Here is a 20,859-nt window from a genome sequence, read left to right as displayed (position 1 = left end):
GACCTTGGGCAAGTTAATTCATTTCACTTCTTTGAGCCTCAATGTCCCCATCTATAAAACTTTAAAAGGTATCAAATTAATAATTAACTAATGGGGTTGTTAAGATTAAATAAGATAATATAAGAAAAAAAGATTTAACTAACATTCAAGACACCAGTAAATGCTCAGTAAGTGACAGTTGTTATGTGAAGGGCCAATAAACCATAAGGTATGCATAAATCATTCTACTGTGGCATCAATTTGGCCCCAAGTTTGAGCTCTGCCAGCAGTTCTAGACTAATCTTCTCTTCACTTGGTTTGCCTTCTAGAGACCTTTGAGTGGCTTCCAGGAGTAGGTCTGGATTACTATCTGTATCTTTCAGATGGAGTCCAGAGAAATTGAAACCAGTTTTTAAATTTTATTTTGCTAACTTTCTCAGCCATAGTCATATTAGAGTCTTTTCAAACTTGGGGCCAAATTGATGCCACAGACTTGGATTTAAAATTCACATTGTTCTTGTAAAGATAGCCATTGAAGAATCCAAATATTTATAGGCCTCACTGAAGATTGTGGATTGTGAGGATTTTGAGTGTAGATCACCCTTGCATCTAGTCTCCCTGATCTCTCTCTCTCTTCTTTGCGCTTTTTAAAAAGACAATTTTAAGGCTGCCTGAAACAATTCCAAGGATGCTTGGAAGGAGTAAAGGTGAAATGAAGAAACATCCCGGGACCACCTGAGAGGGAAACACCAAAGGCAGGAAGGCGGAGCACACCAGCTGAGTGCCTTGGTGGCAGCTCACAAAGGCTCCAGTAGAAGGTTCCAGCCATGTTGGCAGTGGACCACTGGGGACTAAAGGCACTGAGTGGAGGAAGTGGGGCTGTCAGCTTGGAGTGTGCTGAAGGCGTGGAGCAGGGGAAGGCCAAGTGCTAAAAGGCCGGAAGGCCCAGTGTAGAATTAGAAGGTGCAGCTGGCTTCCCTTTGGTTCTATTCCCTGTGTGTGCTGCTTGGCAAGACCCAAAGTATGAGCTGCAGCAGGTGGAATCCATTTTGATTTTCAGAAGAGGGTAGCACCTAAACCCCAGAGGGTATATTCAGACAGGGGCATCTGAGGGTGGGCTGAAGTTTCTTCTCTGCCTTACTCAGCTTTCTGAATCCTGCCTCTTTCTCCTTGCCATGCCCGTTAGAGGCAGAGCAGCATGGGAGTTTCTGTTTTGCTTCTCAAGAAAAGAAACTACAGGGATTTAAACTAGACTTAAATTAGTAGGTATGGCTAAGCTGAATCTGGACTAAGAGTTGCTGTATCCCCAAGGAGGCATTTTATGGGCATTGTTCATAAATACCTTGTTAACCCTCAGATACATGGTAAGTGAACTGGGCTTAGAAAATGCCAGACCAGAGATGCCACAAAAGTCAAATCCATGACTGGGGTGTAAGTCATACACTCGGGCAGCATCTGTCAGGACAGTGCACAATTGTGGCCATTGCTGCATTACTATTCACTCAGCCATTTGCTGATGTAGTCATTCTTTGGGAAATGGGAGTTGGACCCTTCCCCCTTCTGAAAATCAGAATGCCATCAGTGATGGCCTTCTCCATGCTGCCCATTCTGACAGCTTGTGGTGTCTTACAAGTTGCTGAAAGAATGTTGCCTGGAGGGTGGCTCTTTGGGTTAAGACACACTAAGGATTCAGCCTCTCAGTGTATGGTCTCTACATATGTATTGTCTCCACATAAAAGGGTGATCCAATATCAGAAGAAACTGATTCTAAAGCATTAGGCTTCATTAAGGTCATGTGGGAGAAATTATTACAAATACCAAATCCTGGGCCTCTCCCCAGTTACTCAGATTCAGTAATTATATTCCTGGGGTAAGGGCCAGGAATTGCAACAAATGTAACAAGTCACTTGGCAAGTGATTCTAGAAGGTCATGGACATTGCTCCATGAAACACTTCTCAAGACAATACAGGCCATTCACGTTCCTTCTGATTCTGAACTTGAGTAAATCTGGGAAACTTGGTGCCTCAGGTACCCCAAGACCTGGATGGCAATATGGGTGGTTGAAATAATAGCTGCCTGATCTGAGAAGCCCCAAGGAGGGCTTCAGTCTTGGCCCTGCTGCCACCTCTTGATCCTTTTATTTTTTGGCTATAAAATGGAACACCCCATACTTTGAATTCTTAAGAGGAAAGGTACTGTATGATAATAGAGGTAATGTTGGTACAAAGTGTGTTGTCTTAAACTTAGATACAATTTCACAACAGCTTACGTTTCATTTTTTGATGTTCATAATACTCTCTTAAGAATTTCACAGTAAATTATTTCACTCATGAAGATAGTGAAGCACAGAGATAGAACTGAATGATATCTATCATTCCATTGGCTAGGAGACTAAACAGAGGATGAGGTCCTGCCCTTCAAACTGGCCATTGGAAAATCATGTGGTTGAAGGCCTTACTGATGACTTTGATTGTAGCGTTTGGCTTTAGGGATCTTTTGAACCTGGTCCAGGTGTTGTCCATTTCTTTGCTATCTTGCCTGCCCAACATCATGGAACTAGACCTGAGACTAGAACGTGATCCAGTCACCAGGGCTGTGGTCTTCCTGGTAGGCCCTCCTGACTTTCTGTATAAAATCCATGGAGGGTCATGTAGCTATTGGTATTGTAGCTTCTGATTCTGAACTTGAGTAAATCTGGGAAACTTGGTGCCTCAGGTGCTGTCTTGCCTGCCCAACATCATGGAACTAGACCTGAGACTAGAATGTGACTATTGGATACAGTTGTTGGCACTATCACCTTAATCCATAGTTACCAAAAAAATTTAAAGAATTCTATGTGACTAGGATCTGAAACTGGACCAGTGATAGCTTAATAGTCTACTTCCATTCTTAGTTCCAGTAACTTATGCTTGGCATAGATTATGGTGGGAGTTAGGAGACCTGAGTTCTGGTCCAGACTTGGCTAATAATTTGTTGTGAGCTTGGGAAATTCACTAATTTCTTGGGATCTCAGTTTACTCATCTATAAAATGAGAATTTTTAATTGTTAAGTTCCATTTTGGGTCTAATATCCTTCAGTCTATCTTGCACCACTCCACTGGGAATGCAAGGGATACAGGAATGAGTGCTTTCCTCAGGAGCCAGCCTAAGGCAAGAAATCACTGCTTCTTGGTGAATTTTCAGGGGTAGAGAAAGCAGAAGGCTCAGAAAACATGGCAGTGGGGGATGTTTACATTTTCTTGCCCACTGAGCATAAACAGAGGCCCACTGCCTCCACCATTCATTTTGCTTTCAGCATTTGTTTTGCTACCCAAGGGAAGTCCAGGACCCCTTGCAGTCAGAGCAGGATATGGCAAAGAGGAAACTAATGAGAAGACATCAATGCTTTGATACCTGGAAGTGAACGAGAAAGTGGTGGACATCTCTAGCTACAGGCAGGCTTGGGCTTCCCTGGGGCCAACCTGACTGCATGACCAGGCATGGGAATGTTGTAGGGACAGATGACTCAGAGAGAGGCTGGCTCTTAGCAGGCACTTCCCCCAGCTCCAAGCGTATCGGCAGTATGCTCACTAGAATCTGGATTTAGAGTAAGTCAAGGTCAGAGACTATGCTTTAATGATATCCTCAGAGCCTCCGTAGTGGGCACTCAATACATGCCTACTGAACGAATGAACATCCCTGGCAGGATGGATCATTAATAACTAAAGAGAAATAGTTTGCCCCTGGGTACAGCTGTTTCTAAGGCTGGATGATGGAATGCCAGGACCAAGGTTTTGAGCTCCATCTCAGTTTCTCTCTTTTTACTTCCCTATCTTGTATTGGTGCCCACTTTCTCCTTTATAAGGACTGCTGAGGAAGGAGGGGGCCTGTGGACCATCTCTAATTTATATATATATATATATATAATTTACTTTAAAATTATTTTATTGTGGAAAAAGCACATAGCGTAGAATTAATCATCTTAACCATGTTTAAGTGTACTGTTCAGTTGTGTGAAGTATATTTACACTGTTGGAGAACAAGGACTGTCTCTTTAAGAGAAACTCCTGAGACTTGAAAATACATAAATTTCAAGAATGAAATGTTATAGGAGAAATGACTGTAGACTGGCTTTCTAAAATTTTTATTCAGTTTTCTAAAAAAAAAGAATTGATGCTATGTTTTTATGATTTAAAAAAATCCTCCAATAGTTAAATTTAGAAGAAAGAGTTAACATGGTGGCCATGACAATTAACAGATGCCTTGCTGCATGTTTCAATTTTGGGCTTTCTTTTATAATATGAATTCTTTAGATACCTCATTCTTATTTCCTGTTTGGCTAAGTGAGCATCTTCCAAGTTAAATAAAGCTGAGTCGCAGTACCACATATCATCATTAGGTGCTAATGTCTGATGTAAAGGGGCTAAAAAAGCTGAGCAAAACTTTTCTTCTCCACCTGTCCCCCTTTTTCTGCCTACTAGGTGCCAGGCTCTATACTAGGTCCTGCAGATAACAGCAATAAACAAGACAGAGCCACTGGGCCAGAAAGACATCATTACAACAAGGAGGTGGTAGGTTTAAAGAAGGGCATGTCCATGATGCTGTGGGGGGACCAGTTGGTCTGTTGTGGTAATGCAGGTGAGGCATGAGGGGGCCCTGAACCCCTTGATCACTGTCCATCAAAGGTGGTAAAATAGTCACTTGCTTCCTGTTTGGTTTGGCTCACACATTATTTTTTTTAATGTACCCTAGTTGTCAAAATGAAGTACAGATTTTTAGCTTCTCATGAAAAACCAGAAGGTCTAGCAGTAATTGACTAGAACCAAGTCTTGGCTGCCTCTTTAGGCAGGGCATGGACCTCTCAGCCTTCTAGTTCCCTCCTTTAGGTTCTTGCCTCTTCCCTTTGGGCAGGGCCAGTAGTTACTGGGTGTGTACTAGTGTACCTGAACCAGCTGTTCAGTTGGTGGAATCTACCTGTTCTATTGGCAGACAGCTTTCCTAAACTCCCTGAGCACCCACTTTGCTCCAGGGGGCATCCCCAACAGCATCCCCAAACCCACATTCCCTTAGTCTGGCTATAAAGAGGTTCCATGTAGCATCAAGGACTCCAGCTTCCTGCTCCAGCACTAAACCGCATCCATTTGCTGGTTAGTCCTGGCAGTGAGGGCTAGTGAATGATGGCTAGGAAATATTTTGAATGGCACCCCTCCCTACCTTTAGGCTATGAAATCTGTGGCCTATGGGCTGGACAATGCCATCTTGCCTCCTGGAGCAGGGGAATGTGCTCAGTCACAAACTGCTTTGGAGTTGGGGTTGAAAAAGTTTTAATTGTAAAAGCTGCTTTATTTTCAGAAGTGTTTACATTTCCATTGCACAATGCTAAATGTGATCAATCTGGAGAAGATTAGGTAAATTTTAAAAACCTGAAGGAAACAGGAAATTATTTTTTATTTTTGCAGCCCCAACACATTAAAATAATATGATTTTTTTCCACCCATTGAGTGCCATTCCAGAGACATACTTAAGTTCTTTGTAGTCAGCATCAGGTAGTAGTACAGCTAGAATAATAACAATTAATAATATAATACTAATGCACCCATTTGTACATTCTAAACCCAGCCTATTTGCCTTGCCTTTACAAACAGCCCATCTATGTGATACCCAAAGGACAACCTTAGGGGAACCTGTTGTTTCTCCTCCAAAGATTCAGTGTGTGTCTAGAGAAACACTTGTTCCATTTTAATTGGAAACCGGTGGGGCTCTGAGCTGGCTGGCTGGCTGGCTATGTCGTGCCACGCTGTAAACTGGAGGGCTGAGTGCAGGCCAGGGAGTCTGAGCATATCTTTGGGGTGAGATATTTGATTACACAAGGGAGGGGAGCCAATTGCCAGTCCTCCCATCTGGAGAAAAATTTCTGGGTGGCAGGAGCTAAGGATAGGGTGATAGAAAGTGATACACTGAGAAGAGCAGGGTGAGGTGAGGCCAGGTCTGTGTTAGCTGCATGGAGGCCAGCTTGGCCTCTCTTGTGTCTATCCAAACTGTAACTCAATGGGACATAGTTATCATGGGGCTCAGTTGGTATTCTTCCCCACCTGTGTACCGCTTTGCCTTCTCCTGACCACCTAGATAAACCCATCTCTCACTGCACTGGCAAATGGACTAACTTATTGGCATCTCCCTCTGGGTCTTCCTCAGATGGTAGATTTGAAAGAAAGCCAGGCTCTTGAATACCCCTTCCCCTGAAGCAAAGGCAGTAGCTCCTCTGTCATTTCCTCCCAAAGTTGGACTTTACTGCTTTTATAGCTCTTAGTACATTGCATCCTAACTGGGGCTTAACAGGCTTCCTCCCCACTAGAATGTTAACCAGTTGGAACCAACTATCAGATCTTACACTTATTTATAGAGCCAGTATCTAGCCCCATAAATTCAGTAAGTGAAATACATGCTTGTCAACCAAAGGAAGGCAAAATTCAGGCTAGGTGAGAAACAGCATGGACATTATTGCATGCATTTTCCACAACTACTCTGCTTTCAAGGACCTCAAGCATAGCAAGACCTGGAAGTATCTGGGGAATCATGAATGAGTCATACAGGGAGAGCAGAGTGAAGCAGGTATAGCCAGTAAAATTTTAGTCATTGAATGGGTTAAGCCCTCAGAAATTGGTTGTTGCTTTATGCTAAATAATAGCTCAGATATCCATTTTACCCTCAACTGTCAGTCTCAGCCACTCTGGATAAATCAGAATACTATTTATATAATTTATATTCACTTTAATTCTATTTTGCATTTGTCATGTGCTCTGCTGCCTCTCTATTGGGATTAGTATCAACCATTTGTTGAGCTCTGCCATGAGCCAAGCCCTGCACGAGTCACTTTGCAGGCATTAATAATCCTAGCAGCATTGAGAGGCAGAGACTGTCCTCATGGTGTCCCTGAGGAACCTGGACTCAGATTGATAGTGAGGCAGCACAGCATGACTCTGTGTGCAGAGAGACTCAGTTTCCAAACTCTTGTCTCCTGTAATTATGAGACTTTAGGGAACTTATTTAATTATGACCATTAAAGCCAGAATATTTAGAAGTCAGTGTTTGTCTTGGCCAAACCATGCTGGGTCCACACAGTTAGAGAAGCACTGTTGAGTGAATGTCTTGTTGCTTGTCAGATACACACATGTTTATGTAAACTTTGTGGCCTCTCTGTTCCCTTTCTCCAGGACATAAGGAGAGAAGTTTCTAAGGTCAAGCATACTTTTAATTCTACTAGTTACAGAGTTTGAAGAGCCTGTTCAACTCACAAGCTGGATAGGCCTTTCTCTTGGATATGAAAGATGCATGACCTGTTCAGCCAAAAGTTCCACCACAAAAACTTCATTGAGCTTGTTGCATATTATCTTCCAACTATCAATTCAGATTCAAAGGACCGTCTGGCCCACTGACAATTATCCATTGGCCTCTATACAGTGCATTATTGTACAGTGCTTCCTCAGGAACTATAATTGTGTGCTTGTGTAAGGAGTCCACAGTGCACATTTGAATAGCAACTCTATTTGACTCATAATGTCACTTGCTCACCCTGATCCCTTCTCATCAAGTGGCTTTTGCCCATGCTGTGGTTGGAATTCACTACACATGAAATCAGACCTTCATTGAGTTTTCTGTGAAATAATGATAGCACCTAAGATGTATCACTTGGAACAAGAACCTTTACATACCTGAAATAAGTATGACATAAGAGCCAAGAGTTCTGGGAACCTCACAAAAATAGCTCTTCAATATGGACAAATCCTTCAGCCTCTCAGAGACTTCCCTTGTTCCTCAGGAAATTGAGGTTCATGGTCCCAGTAAGCCTAGTGGGTTATAGTAGATAGTGTATAATTACCTCCCTCTTTGCCCCCTTTCACACCCAGTCAATGCCTATGTCCTGAACATTCTATCTCTTGGGTATCTCTCAACTCTCTTATGTTTCTCTATCTCCATGGCCACCATACTGGTCCCAGCCACTGTCCTCTCTTGCCTTTGACATTGCATTAATCTCTGTCTGGTTTTGCTGCACTCAGTCCTACACCCTTCTCATTGCTTCCCCAGTGATCTTTCTGGACAATCATTTGGAGCACATCCTCGACCCTTCCAGTGGCATCTCTGTGCTCTTAAGATAAATCCCAAATTCCTTTCTTGACCCTGAGTGATCTGTCCCTGTCTATAACTCAGAACTCATGCCATGCCATTCTTCCCCTTCACTACCAGCATTCCAGCCAAATCAACTTATTTTCAGCAACTCGAGTATATGAACAACTCTCCTCTTTAGAAGACCTTTGCACTGGACATTCCTTCTGCCTGGAACATTCTCTACTCCCTTCTCAAGAGCTTCCCATGCCCCTCTAACTCTATATCCTCCTTCAAGAACTAGTTTGAAACGTGTTCCTTTGGAAGTCCCCTTGAGATACCTGCTCCATTATATAATCTCCTGATTAAACAGTTCTACTCTACTTCATAGCATATGTCACAACTCCAATTAAATAATTAACCTAGAGAGATATTTGTTTAAAGTGTATCCCCCCTCTGGACTATTTCTTGAACCCAGTCTTATTCCCAGCATACCATGTGGCATACGATGTTCATCAATAAACGTTGTGGAGGGGATAAAGTTTATTACTCCTACCTAAATTTAATTCTGCCATTTTTTGCTGTTGAACATCACTGGGGCAAGTTTGCTATGCAATCTCTAGCCTTCTCTTGGTTAGAGGAGAGATGTCTCTGTGCTAGGAAATCCCATTTCTGGGTTTTCTTAGCCACTAAGGACTGGTTGGAAAGAGTCATCAACCTGCTGAATGTCGGAGCTAGAAAGAAGCTTGGGGTTTCAATGAGCTCTATGGTCCCATTTTAAAGATTTGGGAAACAGGCCAAGAGAAATTGAATGTCATGCCTAAGAGCAGAGCTAAGGAATGGATTCAGTGGCTCTAAAATGTTCTTTTATCAAGGATAAATGCATCCATACACAAAAATTTATACATAATTTGTAGAACATTTTGTAGCTTTCTATTGCCTCGCTGATCCTTATAGCAGCCTTGAGAAGAACACAGGTCAAGCGTTGTTTATCTCCATTTTACAGATGAGGAAATAAGAACAGAGTGTTTAGGTGATTTTTACCTATACCCAAGGTCAACCCAACTTACAAGTGCAAAAGTCTGACTGAGTCTCTGAACTTCTGGTTCTTGGGTGAATGTTTTTCCCACATTACTGCTCTGTACCTCTTAGAAATAAATACCCGGCAGCTCCATTTCTGGTAAGAAAAACACTGGCCAGATGTGAGCAAAAATAGGTGTGAGCAAAGAAAAGGTCTCCTTTGTTCTCTTCGATGCCTATTTGGTGGCTCTGATGTCTGTAACCCACCCTGAGCTCTGTCAGGTCAAACTGTCTTAAGTAAAGGGCACTACGGGAAGAGTGTGTAGGCACTGCAGAAGTGTCAGCCTCCCCTGGGTTTAAACCCTGGCTCTGCTCCTTACAACCTGGTGACCATGACCAGGTTAATAGGAACCTCTCTGAGCCCTGGGATTTGGGTGCAGTGGAATGCAGATACCGATTGCCTCTCCCTAGTTTTTGTCCAGGATTAAATGAGGTAGTGATTATAAGATACAGAGAACATAGAAGGCACACTATTAACACTATTTATCCTAACATCAAAGGTAGCCTGGGGAAACAAAGTTGAAAAGAAAATGCCAGAAAAGGCCATGCAGTGGGTAGAAGAGGTATAGGGAGTCATCAGAAGGGCAAGATGAACCTGGGGGTGTGGTTAAAAGGGGAAGAGGTCTGCAGGCTGACAGGGATTGTATCTTAGCTGCAGTCTGGTTGGCAGCCTCCTGATTCCATGCCCTTGGTGTGTGTGGGGGTTTGTGCAGGGGTGGGGGGGGAAGAGCAGGGGATGATCAGGGTTCCAGAAGCAACCCTCCCCAGTAGCATCAACCCATTGGTGCACAAATTGAGTTTCCTGTATCTGCATTAGGATAGGGGAAGTTAAAAAAATAAGCAGGAGAAAATGTTTATAAATTAATCTATTGCCAATCTAAAAACTGTTTCATTCTTAAAGCCATTAGGGAGATTTTTTTCCTAAGCTGTGACTTCACAAAATGTATCTTCACAAAAAATGTAACATCACAAAAAGCACCAGATGGTGCTTTTAGAACTTACTCAATTGAGTTTTGAACACTGTCATTTTATGAGTACTGTACCTTTTATCCAGTATAGAATTCCAAGTCTGAAAACACCATCTCTCAAGGTTAAACTAGAAAATATAAACTGAGAATGTTTTTTCATTATCAAAATTTAGATTAAAATTTCATGGTACACTCAGAAGCAAGGAGGAGGGGTTGTGGAAGGAGGTGGCAGGTGGTCAAAGTAAAGAGATGCAGTTTAAAAAAAAAGAAAAGCACAGTCACTCCTGGGGAGGGCTATTTGCTTCCCAGTGGCTTCTCAGGCAGATGGACATTATGGCCCTGAAGAATTTACCAGGTCCAAATGCTGTGCCTCTGTCACTGCATTTTATCTACAGATCAAGGACAACTACAGGGCAGACCCATACTCCCCAAACTCCCAAAACTGAGATGAAAGCAGAACCTGAATTAGTTAGTTTCCATCTTGAAATCACCGTGGCAAGGTCTGAAATCCCACACTGACATAGCGAGCCGGTTCACTCCTTGCTGCAGGCAGACACCAGAACCCAGTAAGAGGGATTAGATGTCTGAAGGGGAGGGAGAGAGCATCTGAGTCACGCTGCCACCAGGGCCCAAGGGCACCAAGTCCCCAAATGTTCTTTGGGAGGACACTGCCTACATCTGCACTGTGAGAGCTCTGCTCTGCTCCTGTTGACACCAGACCCCATTTTCAGGAGCACATCCTTTTTACACTAATGAGAAGACAAAGCTTTCTCTCCTCCACAAAGTTGTGCGGTCATATATTCTCCAAAGATTACAAATGGTGAATTCAAGTTAATGAATGAGATATTCAGGATGGCAAAGATTAATGAAGGCATGTACATATTTCTTGCAATATTTTCTGTGTATAAAGGAAAAGCAAGCAGGTAAAGATGTTATTACATATATGGAAAAAGAGGTCTTTGGATTGGAATTCTGACTAATTTAGGTGAAGTTGTTGAAAACAAGGAACCAAGCAGTAAGTATGTAAGAGGATTGGGAAAGGCAGTCATGGGTCAATACATTTGAGAGTGGGGCTCTGTCTCCAGGCCTTGCTCTCCTGCTTCCACCACGTCCTCGGGATCTCATCTACCCCATGGTGTCAGTGATCACATTAATTGTCTATCCCCTACCCTTCTCTCCTGAGCTTGGGGCTAAGTACTGTCCATCTTCACCTTTGGGTCCCATAGGCTGCGTAAATGCACTATATACAACAGGGAGAACATATCACCAAGCATCAGCACCTACTGTGCTCACCAGGGGCCAGGCCTCCATTTGATCCCATCATCCTAACACACATTTGAGAATGAGTCACAATCCTACCATCTCCCTTTGCTCTCTGATCTAACCTGTTACCACATCTAGTAGATTATTTCTTCTTTCCACTCATTGTACTGGTCTCTCCTTCTTCCCATCACAACTGTTACTGACTTGGTTCAGACTTACACCCACATCTTTCTACTGGGCTATTGCAATTGCCTCCTCCTTCTCTACTCATACCTACTTCAAGCAACACCACACTGTTGCAGCAATGATCTTTCTGCAACACAAATGGAATTATGCTACCCGTGAAAGTCTTCATGTTACTTAAAGATAAAATCTAAACTCTTCATTGAGGCAGGCAGATCTTTCCTTGATCTGGACACTATCTCTCCAGCTTTCTCTTTAACTTCACTTCCCTAACATCCTCACTCAGTACATTTATCACATTCCTACTTTGTCCCAGGCACCATGTAGGTGCTGGAGATGCAGTGGTAAACATAACTATCACCCTCTGCATTACACTCCATCTGCACAAAGCATGTGTTATTACAGGCTTGGTGCCTTTGCTCACTCAGTACTCTCTGCTGCTTCCCGAGACTGCATGTCCTACCCCTACACCTACGGGCAAACTCCCACTCATCTTTCAAGACTTAGCTTAAGGTCCTCTTCTTTACAGAGCTATCCTAGGACTCTCCTTTCTCTGTGCCCCCACTACCACCTTGCTGTTGGGAAGAGGAAGTAGAATTCACTTCCACCCTCTAGATGAGGACTGAATAAGGAGAGGTCAAAGGGTCAACTCTTTCCTTTCCTCCCAACAATTGTATTTTTGCATGTGGTGATGCATTTTTTATGAGAAGCTTGGAAGGTCTTTTCTTGGATAATGTGATGTTTGAATTGGGAAGGGATGAGGGGATGTGAAGGAGAATTGATATGTGATGACCGGAGAAAAGAACTGGGAATTGCTTAGCTGACTGGGCCTCACTGTGCAAACAGCCCAGGCCAAAGGCATTGGTGGCAGGAGGTTGTCATCAAGGAACCTCCACTTGATTGGTTTTCTGTAGCTCCTGGGAGGCCCTGGGCTTGCTAACTGTGTTTCAGGGCTGTGCTCAAGGGACTAGTTGAAATCATCAGTGTTACAGGTGCATTGCTGCTTTACCTCTGGATTCTCTATGTTCCAAGAGGGCAGATACCATTTGCTCTACAAACCAGGACTACTTGCCTGATAGGACTTTTCATATAAATTCTTCATCTTTCAGTGTTAACACTGCTTGTGATTATCCTCACATTAATGCCAGGAAGGTATTCAGAACCAGCACAGCCTTGTTGAATATATTCCCAGATAATTATTCTTGACCTGTTGTCTTCCATGGGTCTTTCCTCTGCTCAGACATTTCTAGTGGTCTGTAGCATTGCTACACAAAGCATGGTTTGAGGACCAGAGCATAAGCATCACCTGGGAGCTTGTTAGAAATGCACTCTCAGGCTCCAGGACAGCCCTACTGAATTAGAATCTGCATTTTAATAAGATCTCTGAGTGCTTTGTATGTACAAATTGGAGGCCTGGTTGACATCAGATTGAGATAAAAATGACTCCTTAGCTGACCTCACATCACTCATTGCTCCTCCAAATAAATATTCACTCCAGGATATCCTGGTCTAAATCTGCTTGGTGCCCTTAAAAGCTCTCTCCTAATACTTGTGCTCTAGCTTTTAGTTTTAGATTTCACTCTCATTTCTGTATCTTTTTGAACATAGACATTTGTCTAATACTTATTCTTCTATAACTGATTTCTCCTGAGATGCTCCCTTTATTTTCCAATCTTTTCTTCATCTCACAGCCAATTCCATGCCCTCCCCACTTCCACAGCAAGTCTGAACTTCTAGAATGCTAGATCAGATTAGAGCCCAAAGTCTTTGCTTGGGAAGTTTGAGTAGCCTTCAGAACATGCCACATTCATTCATTCACATGTCTGTAATCTTTGCTCAGTTGGGGTCCCCTATGGAAGTCCTTTTATTGCTTGGCCCATGCTTTCAGGGTCTAGCTGAAAACATATAACTTGCCAGAAGCTCTTCCTAGAGACATCAAAAGTATTAAGGCTATGCTGCATCCTCCTTCCAAACTCTAAGATAATTTTCTGTACCTATGATTTGGGCATTAAATCCTACAGATGTTTGTGTTGTGGTGGCAACTGGTTTATAATTTTAATAAGAACAAACACAGTGGTTTTATTTTTTAACTTTAAATTTTTCAGTAACCTTAGACTGACAGAAAAGTTGTCAAAATAATAAGAGGTGAGCTCCCATATAGCCTTCACTCAGCTTCCCCTAATGCTAACATCTTCCATTATTATGTACAATGATCAAAACTGGGAAATTATCTTTGATACAATACTATTAATGAAACCTCAAACCTTATTGAGAGAGATTTCCCCATTTTCCCACTCATATTCTTTTCCTATTCCAGGATCCAACCCAAGATCCCACACTGATTTAGTCATCATGTCTCCTTAATCTTCAACCTGGGATGAATTTTTCTGTCTTCCTTTATCTTTCCTATATGTGACACTTTTGAACAGTTCTGGTCAGTTATTTTGTAGAAGATCCTTCAATTTGAGTGTGATGTCTTTGAAAGGCTAAGATGAGGTTTTTCATTTTTAATAAAAATAACAGGAGTGATGTGTTCTCAGTGCATCATTCTATCAGGGAACAATATCAGGGAATGATATGTGTCTTATTACTGGTGATCTTAGCCTTGATGACTTGGTTAAAGTAGTGGCTGTTGAATTTCTCCACTGTAAAATTACTATTTTCCCCTAACTGTAAAGTTAAAAGTCAATAAATATCTTGGGAGAGATACTCTGAGATCATACACATATTATTCCTGTGGCACACACCATATATACATACATATATATATATATATATTCATAAACACTCAGTTGTATGAGATAGGTAAGTCCCTATTTAAACCATTGCAGTAGGGTTATCTATTAATTGAAACTTCTTTAAGCTGACTTCCTAATCAGGTCCATATAACGGGGTTTTAATCTGATAAATGGCACAATCTAATAAACACTCCCTCCTCCTATTCACCCATCTATCTATCCATCTGTTCAATATTCCTCTTTCTTTTATAAAAATATTAAAGTGCCAATATTCGTATTTCTCCCAGTTATGCCCTAATGATGCCCCCTACTCCCTGTTGTTTGTTTGAGTCACTATATGAACTTGCTGTTATAGCCAAATGAGTAAGCCAAGATGGGAACATTCATTTCTTTGAGCAGATGGTTGTCAACATCAATCTGAAAAAAGAGGTGCCAAATTGTTGTCCTGTAATGTGCCATCACAGAAAATGATTCTCTCACAGACATCTGTTGTTTTTGCCTGCCCAGCATCCCTCATCCCTTTTTTAGGTTGCAACACCCAAGTTTCCTTCATAGAATCTTACCTTCTATGTTCTTAATCCATGCAGTTTAGTGGGGTTGGCCCACCTGCTCACACTGGAGGTGGGCACATGCCATATGCCAGAATAGAATTATCCATCTCCTGGCAGGTTTGGTTGGTAAATTGGCATCTGGCTCTAGGTGACCAATCAGAATCTCCTGCAAGATCCTTGGTGGAATTATCAAATAAGACACACACTCTTTCTATTGGGGTCTATGTCTGTAACATAGTGGAGTCTATGCGTGTAGCTTCCAGTGGACATCTTTGCCACCACGTGGGGAAAGACAGTCTGAGAAGGAGGCCCACACAGTGGAAGACAGTGAAGCAGTTAATAGTGAGAGGGGGCTATTCCTCATGATGGTGATCAATCATCTGGATCTAGCTTTTTCTGAATTGAGATTCACCCCAGGACTTTCCAGTTGCATGGGCCAATCAATTTCCTTTCATTGTTTAAGGCAGCTTGAATGGAATTCCTATTACTTGTAACCTGAAGTTCTGACAAATACAGATGCTTTCTGAGCATCTGCTACATGTCAGGGTACATGCTAAGGGCCCTTCAGGATTCAAAGATGAGCCAGACATGGCCAATGCATTCAAGGAACCCTCTACCTAACAGAGAACATAAGATCAGTGCACAAATGTCCACAAGAGGGGCCCACGCTATTAGCCTCATCCGTACATGATGAGCTTGACTGTAGCACCACAGTGAAGTGAGTGATGAATACTAGCTGGAGAGAATTGGGAGCTTTGAAGAGATGAAGGACATTATTCCTGGTAGAAAGGCTTGGACAAGGGTCCAACCATGGAAAGTGCAAAAAGGTCAATGTGTATTTTGAGGTTCTGTAAGTCATCCATAGTGACTGGAGGGTAGAGGTTAGGTTAAAAGGAAGATTTTGGGAACCAAAAAAAAAAAGCTACTAGAGAAGAGTTTGAAACAAATTGTGGATGCTGTGATTGGCAGTAAGAGGGATTTGACTGACAGCAGGAAGGCAGAGAGGGGATTCTGAATGGGGAGTAAGGTAAGGAAGATTAATTTGTCAGCTGTGAGTAGAGGGGGAAGGGTTGGGACCTGTGAAGAGGCCAGTGAAATTGTCCAGTTGCCCATCAGAGCAGGACTGGGAAGGACCAGACGGGAATAGAAGGAAGGAGGCAGATAGAATCCCAGCCTCTCAGAACATTCTGCAGAGAGGTTTTGGCCATATTTGCTCAAGAATCTTCCTCGTGGTATCATCTGAAAGCCATACTTTTTATTTCATGCTAAACATTGTCAGAGGGAGCAGTGGCAGATTCTTCCTGAACATGAGCCAACTGGCCTGGCATGCACACTTTTAATGGCATTCCAGACCTTGGGGCCTGGCAGACTCCTTCAGAGCCCTGCCCCTGCACTGGCTCCTGCCTTCCTGGAGTTAAGATGTCAGGAGGGAGCAGTTCCCTTCATACTTGGTGACCTTCCTAGCAGAAAAAACCAAGAGTCAGACTCCAACCCTCCCCCACACAAGACATGTACAGCTTGGTCTTCTTAGAGATGCCACTGCTTTGGCTACAGACTCAGTGCCATTCTGACCACACCTTCCCGCCTCTTGCTCTTTCGGCCACTGTACTGCCAGACCTCGAGCAAGCCCTGTCAGCACTGCTGTTGCTAACCCTGGTTCAGGTCACTGTCACCGCTCCTGTGGGTTATTGCAGTGGCCTAACTGGCCTCCCTGTTTCTACTTTTGCCCCCGAACAGTCTGTAATCAACATAGCAGCTAGAGCAATCCTTTAACATCACAAGCCAGATCCTGTCACCCTCTGCTTAAAACTGTTTGATGGCTTCTTGTCTGATTCAGAATAAAATCCTAAATCCGTGCCATGCCCCAAAGACTTTACATGATCTGGCCCTTGATTACCTCTTCAACTTTATTCCCTACCACTCCCCATCCCTGTGAGTCTTTATACTCTGAACAGTCTGCTGACTGCTCTCTTTCTCCTTATGGTCACTAACACACCTCACGTAATAAAAGCTTGTACCTGTCAGGATGGACTAAGATATGCTGTAGTAACAAACAACCTCCAAATCTCAGAGGCTTAAATAGCACAGCATTCTCTCTCACTCACCACACCACATCTGTGTGGGTTGGCAGAGGAGCTCTGCTCATTGTAGTCATTCCAAGTTGGCAGACTAACCACCATCTTGAATATTTCTGGTTATCATCCTAGAGGAAAACAAAGAGAATCTCAAGGGTTTTATAACAGCAATTAAGTGTTAGGCTCAGAAGAAATACATGTCACTTCTGCCCATGTTCTTTGGCCAGTTACCTGCCTCGGTCAACCACAGGAGAACCCAAATGTTTAATCTGACCATGTAGCTGCAAGTGGAAGGGATCTGTAATTATTTGGTGAAGAGCACTAGTGAAGACCACAATAGCTGATTTTTCTGTGTGTATAGCATGGATTAGAACCTCTTGGAGTGTCTTCTAGCCCTGCAGTTACGGCATGGTTGGCCAGGTGGGGTTAGGGCAGAGGGTGGATACAGAATGAGATCAGGGGACGGTGGTTGGTTACTTCAGCTTAAGCTCAGGGAGAAATGAGAATTGGCTGAGTTTGACTGCTCATTGGGCCAGTCCAAATGGTGCACATAAGAATGTGTATGGCCATTTGTCAGGCCCATTAAGCCAAAGGTGCCTTATGCTAAAGGCAGGCTGGAAAGATTCCCTGCCCAGAAAGAATTTACCTTCTGATATCTGTAATTCTTCCATTTGAGATTCATTCCTTTGGTTCTAGAATAGCATTTCTCAAGTTCTGTCCAGCAGAATACTCCTAATAGATGTCAACAGTTGCTCCTTGGTCAGATAAGATTGTGAGATGCTGGGTTAAACAAAATTAAACAGCTATTTCTTCTGCAGGCCTTCTCAGGGCCTTGCTTAATATGCAAACATGTACTGTCTCTTCCTGAGAGGGACCAAAATGTACAGCATTTCCCCAGGTTTTAAAATCAAGGAACACTTTTCTCCATGAATGCCTCCCTAGGGTTTATCTGGGCAGTTTGGACAATGTTGGTCTGGAAGCCTTTTCCATCTTACTGAGTCCTCTGTGGAGAACAGATGTCCCAGGAGGGGCTTGACAGGAGAGGAAAGCAGTACAGACAAGGCCTTGAGAGAACAGACCTCGGAGAGAAGGGTGTGGGCAGGCAGAGGTTTTGAAAGGGAGAGGTCAAGTGTGAGGTCAGAGTGATTCTTTTTCCAAGGATGGATCCTGGCACAGAAAGAACTCTCTGTACCCCACCCCAAGCCTTGTCTCTCCCTTCCCACTCCTGGCCAGCGAAGCTCATGAGCCTTATAAAGCCCCCTGTCCGGCCATATCCCTGCCACCCTGGCCAGAAGTGCGCAGGCTCTTTTATTCTTGGTGGCTTAGCTCTTGGGTCCCTTCTACCTGGAGGCCCCGTCCGTCCCCTGATTCTAGTCCAGAAAATTCCTACACAGCCTTTAATAATCCATTTAGTCAGCCACCTCCAGGAAGCCATTCCTGATTCTGTCCCCAACCCCTAGTCTCAGGATTTATTGTCCCTCCTCGAAGCTCCCATAGCATACAGTGTTGTCTTTATCACTGCCCTCACCATGTAGTATTTTAATACTCAATTCTGGCCTTCTGATCTGGGATCCCCTCCAGGGCTTTATCTTTATATCATCTTATCTTTATGTCCTCCCTTGGTAAGAGAGAGATGCTCAATAACTAATTGAATGAATGAGACCCTGTCATGGGGCAGGAAGTGGGCTAAAGTCCACTAAGTATACTACTTTAAAGAATTTCCCAAGTTAAAATAATCTATTTTGTATGTTTAAAAACCTCATTCTTGTTTTTTTTTTTTTTTTGGAAGCAGACCCGATAGCAGTCTTTATTTAACTAGAAGAAAACTAAGTTAAAGCATTTTTAGAGTTTTAGATTAAGATATCTAGTAAACTCCTGTAATTTCACATTACTGCTAAAATAGTAAAGAAAAATATAATCCCTCACCCACTGGCCTATGCCAACAATGGAAGGAAATAAAAAAAAGAAATACAAATGCCCTGAAACACTGCAATGAAACAACATTCAGCTACACTCACCTCCATCACCCCTTCGCAATACCAAAGGAAATCAAGTGAAATAATGTAATGACAAGCTTTCTTATCCCATGACATTCTAATCAAGTCCAGTATCAAAACTGCCAGCTGCAGGACACTAGTTGGAGAATTACATTCCTTTTAAAGAGTACTCAGAAAAGCCTTCTGAATTATAGGCTGTTATTATGTTTAAAACTGATTTATTTCCCTTTCCAAGTTGCAAATGCATAAATATACCCAGAGGCTCAAGAGAGATGGGCAAAGTCTTATAAATACTCATATAAGCTAGTAGCTGTACTTGGTATTGCAATAAGTCAATGGCAAATCAAAAAAAGCCTTTGTCTTTAATTTTTGTTTGTTTCTAGGAAATAAATGGCAAAATATTTACAATGTAGAATCTGAATTCCCCTACTATAGGGTGTGAATGATGGTCCGGTTGCGAAGCTCCTGAATGTACTCTTTGGCGTGCACAACTGCTGTCTTTGGTGCCTCAAGGGGAGGTGGGGGGCCTTCCACCAACTTCACAGAGTAATGGCAAAAAACCTTCTCCATGAGCCCAAAGCGACCTCTGCCATGGTATCGGATGCGTTTCAGGTACTGGCCTCGCCCTGAGGTAGACTCAGCTATATATAAGTTGGATCTGAATTCCACATTGTGGTCTCTCACTGCCATATCCTGTGCTTCTAAGAGAACCTCTTTAATTATTTGGGCCCCTTTTTTGTCACTGAATTCCATCTGAGCCAAAGCCTGGTCAATGGACATTCCTCGGATCAGTTTTGCCAAATACCACATCTTGTCTTTGCTGTATTTTATTTGCCTTCGACAATGGTAGATTTCCGCTGGTCTCCGAGGTTCTCCAGGCAGTTGTGGAGGGTAAACAATTTTATTCTTCTTCTCCCATTTTCGAGAAATGTCAAGAGAAACACTTGTGTGGATATGTGACTGGTATAAAACATTGTGAGATGAAAGAAGCCCCGAGGCCAACGTCCCCCTCAGATTCTGCATCCATAGCGCGCCCAAACGTTCTAGCATTGCCGCCATCTTTCTCCCTCCCTCTCATTCTTGTTTTTTTGTGGTTTTTTTTTCCAAATCTTCATGAGCTTTATTTCACGTCTGAATGTAGAGAAATTCTCTGGGCTCTGCTCCTTTACTTCACCCACAGCCCCCTCTAGGCAAGACCAGGCCCTGTTCCTGCCCCTGAGGCTCCAGAGGGTCACACTGACGCTTGTCCAACCTCATCTCTGGCCCCTGGTTCCTCTGTGTTTCATCGTTTTCTCAGTCCTATCCCACCAAGAACAGTCAGGGGATCCAGAGCATTTCAATCCATTCAGTTAAATGAACCCTTTTAAATCACCTGGGGAAGGAAGAGAGAACTCACAGGCCCTTCCCCACTCCTTCCGTTGGGCTGTTTCATGGATGCTTCATATGGAAACAAATGCAAGATGTAGTGTGTAGGGGGATGGTGCACTGCCCTTCCTGTTCCTGATTACATTGGTCAGACCTGCACCTCTCCAGGTACTAGGTTCATGGTCTCTTATGATCAGGGCAGCTGCCACATCTCTGAAATTGCTCCTGATTCTTTTTTTTTTTTTTTTCCTGTTAAGTAAAGTCCATACTTTATTCAGATTTCCTCAGTTTCTCCTGAATGCCCTTTTTCTGGGCAGGATCCCACAGCTGTGGACATCTTACACTTAGTTGTCTCCTTAGGTTCCTTTTGTTTGTGAGTTTCTCAGCTTTTTCCTTGTTTTTGATGGTCCTCATAAAACTTCATTCTTATTTGTCAACTCTGCTGTAAATGCCTTGAGAAGACAATCTAACTTGAAGAGTGGGAAGAAGGTTCTTTTAAAGAATGAGGTTGGCTTTAATGATTGAGAAAGGGAAAACCAGCAGGACACTGCAATGAGAGGACGCAGAAAGTCTGTTC

General features: G+C 43.0%; 1 protein-coding gene across 1 annotated transcript; it reads right to left on the bottom strand.

Moving 5' to 3' along the window:
- Positions 1–18,705: 18,705 nt before the first annotated feature.
- LOC118912656 (39S ribosomal protein L22, mitochondrial-like) lies at positions 18,706–20,009 on the bottom strand. Its single transcript, XM_036886030.2, has one exon. It carries the CDS (start codon positions 19,974–19,976, stop codon positions 19,347–19,349), a length of 630 nt encoding a protein of 209 aa, XP_036741925.1. The 5' UTR covers positions 19,977–20,009; the 3' UTR covers positions 18,706–19,346.
- Between the last annotated feature and the right edge of the window lie 850 nt (positions 20,010–20,859).

This window comes from Manis pentadactyla, chromosome 2 (assembly GCF_030020395.1).
Source record: "Manis pentadactyla isolate mManPen7 chromosome 2, mManPen7.hap1, whole genome shotgun sequence".
In the NCBI taxonomy this organism is placed as follows: Eukaryota; Metazoa; Chordata; class Mammalia; order Pholidota; family Manidae; genus Manis; species Manis pentadactyla.
This window is presented reverse-complemented; position numbering and strand designations above follow the sequence as displayed.

Excerpts from the sequence above, each read along its gene's own strand:
- LOC118912656 (XM_036886030.2), bottom strand. The coding sequence starts at position 19,976 with ATGGCGGCAATGCTAGAACGTTTGGGCGCGCTATGGATGCAGAATCTG.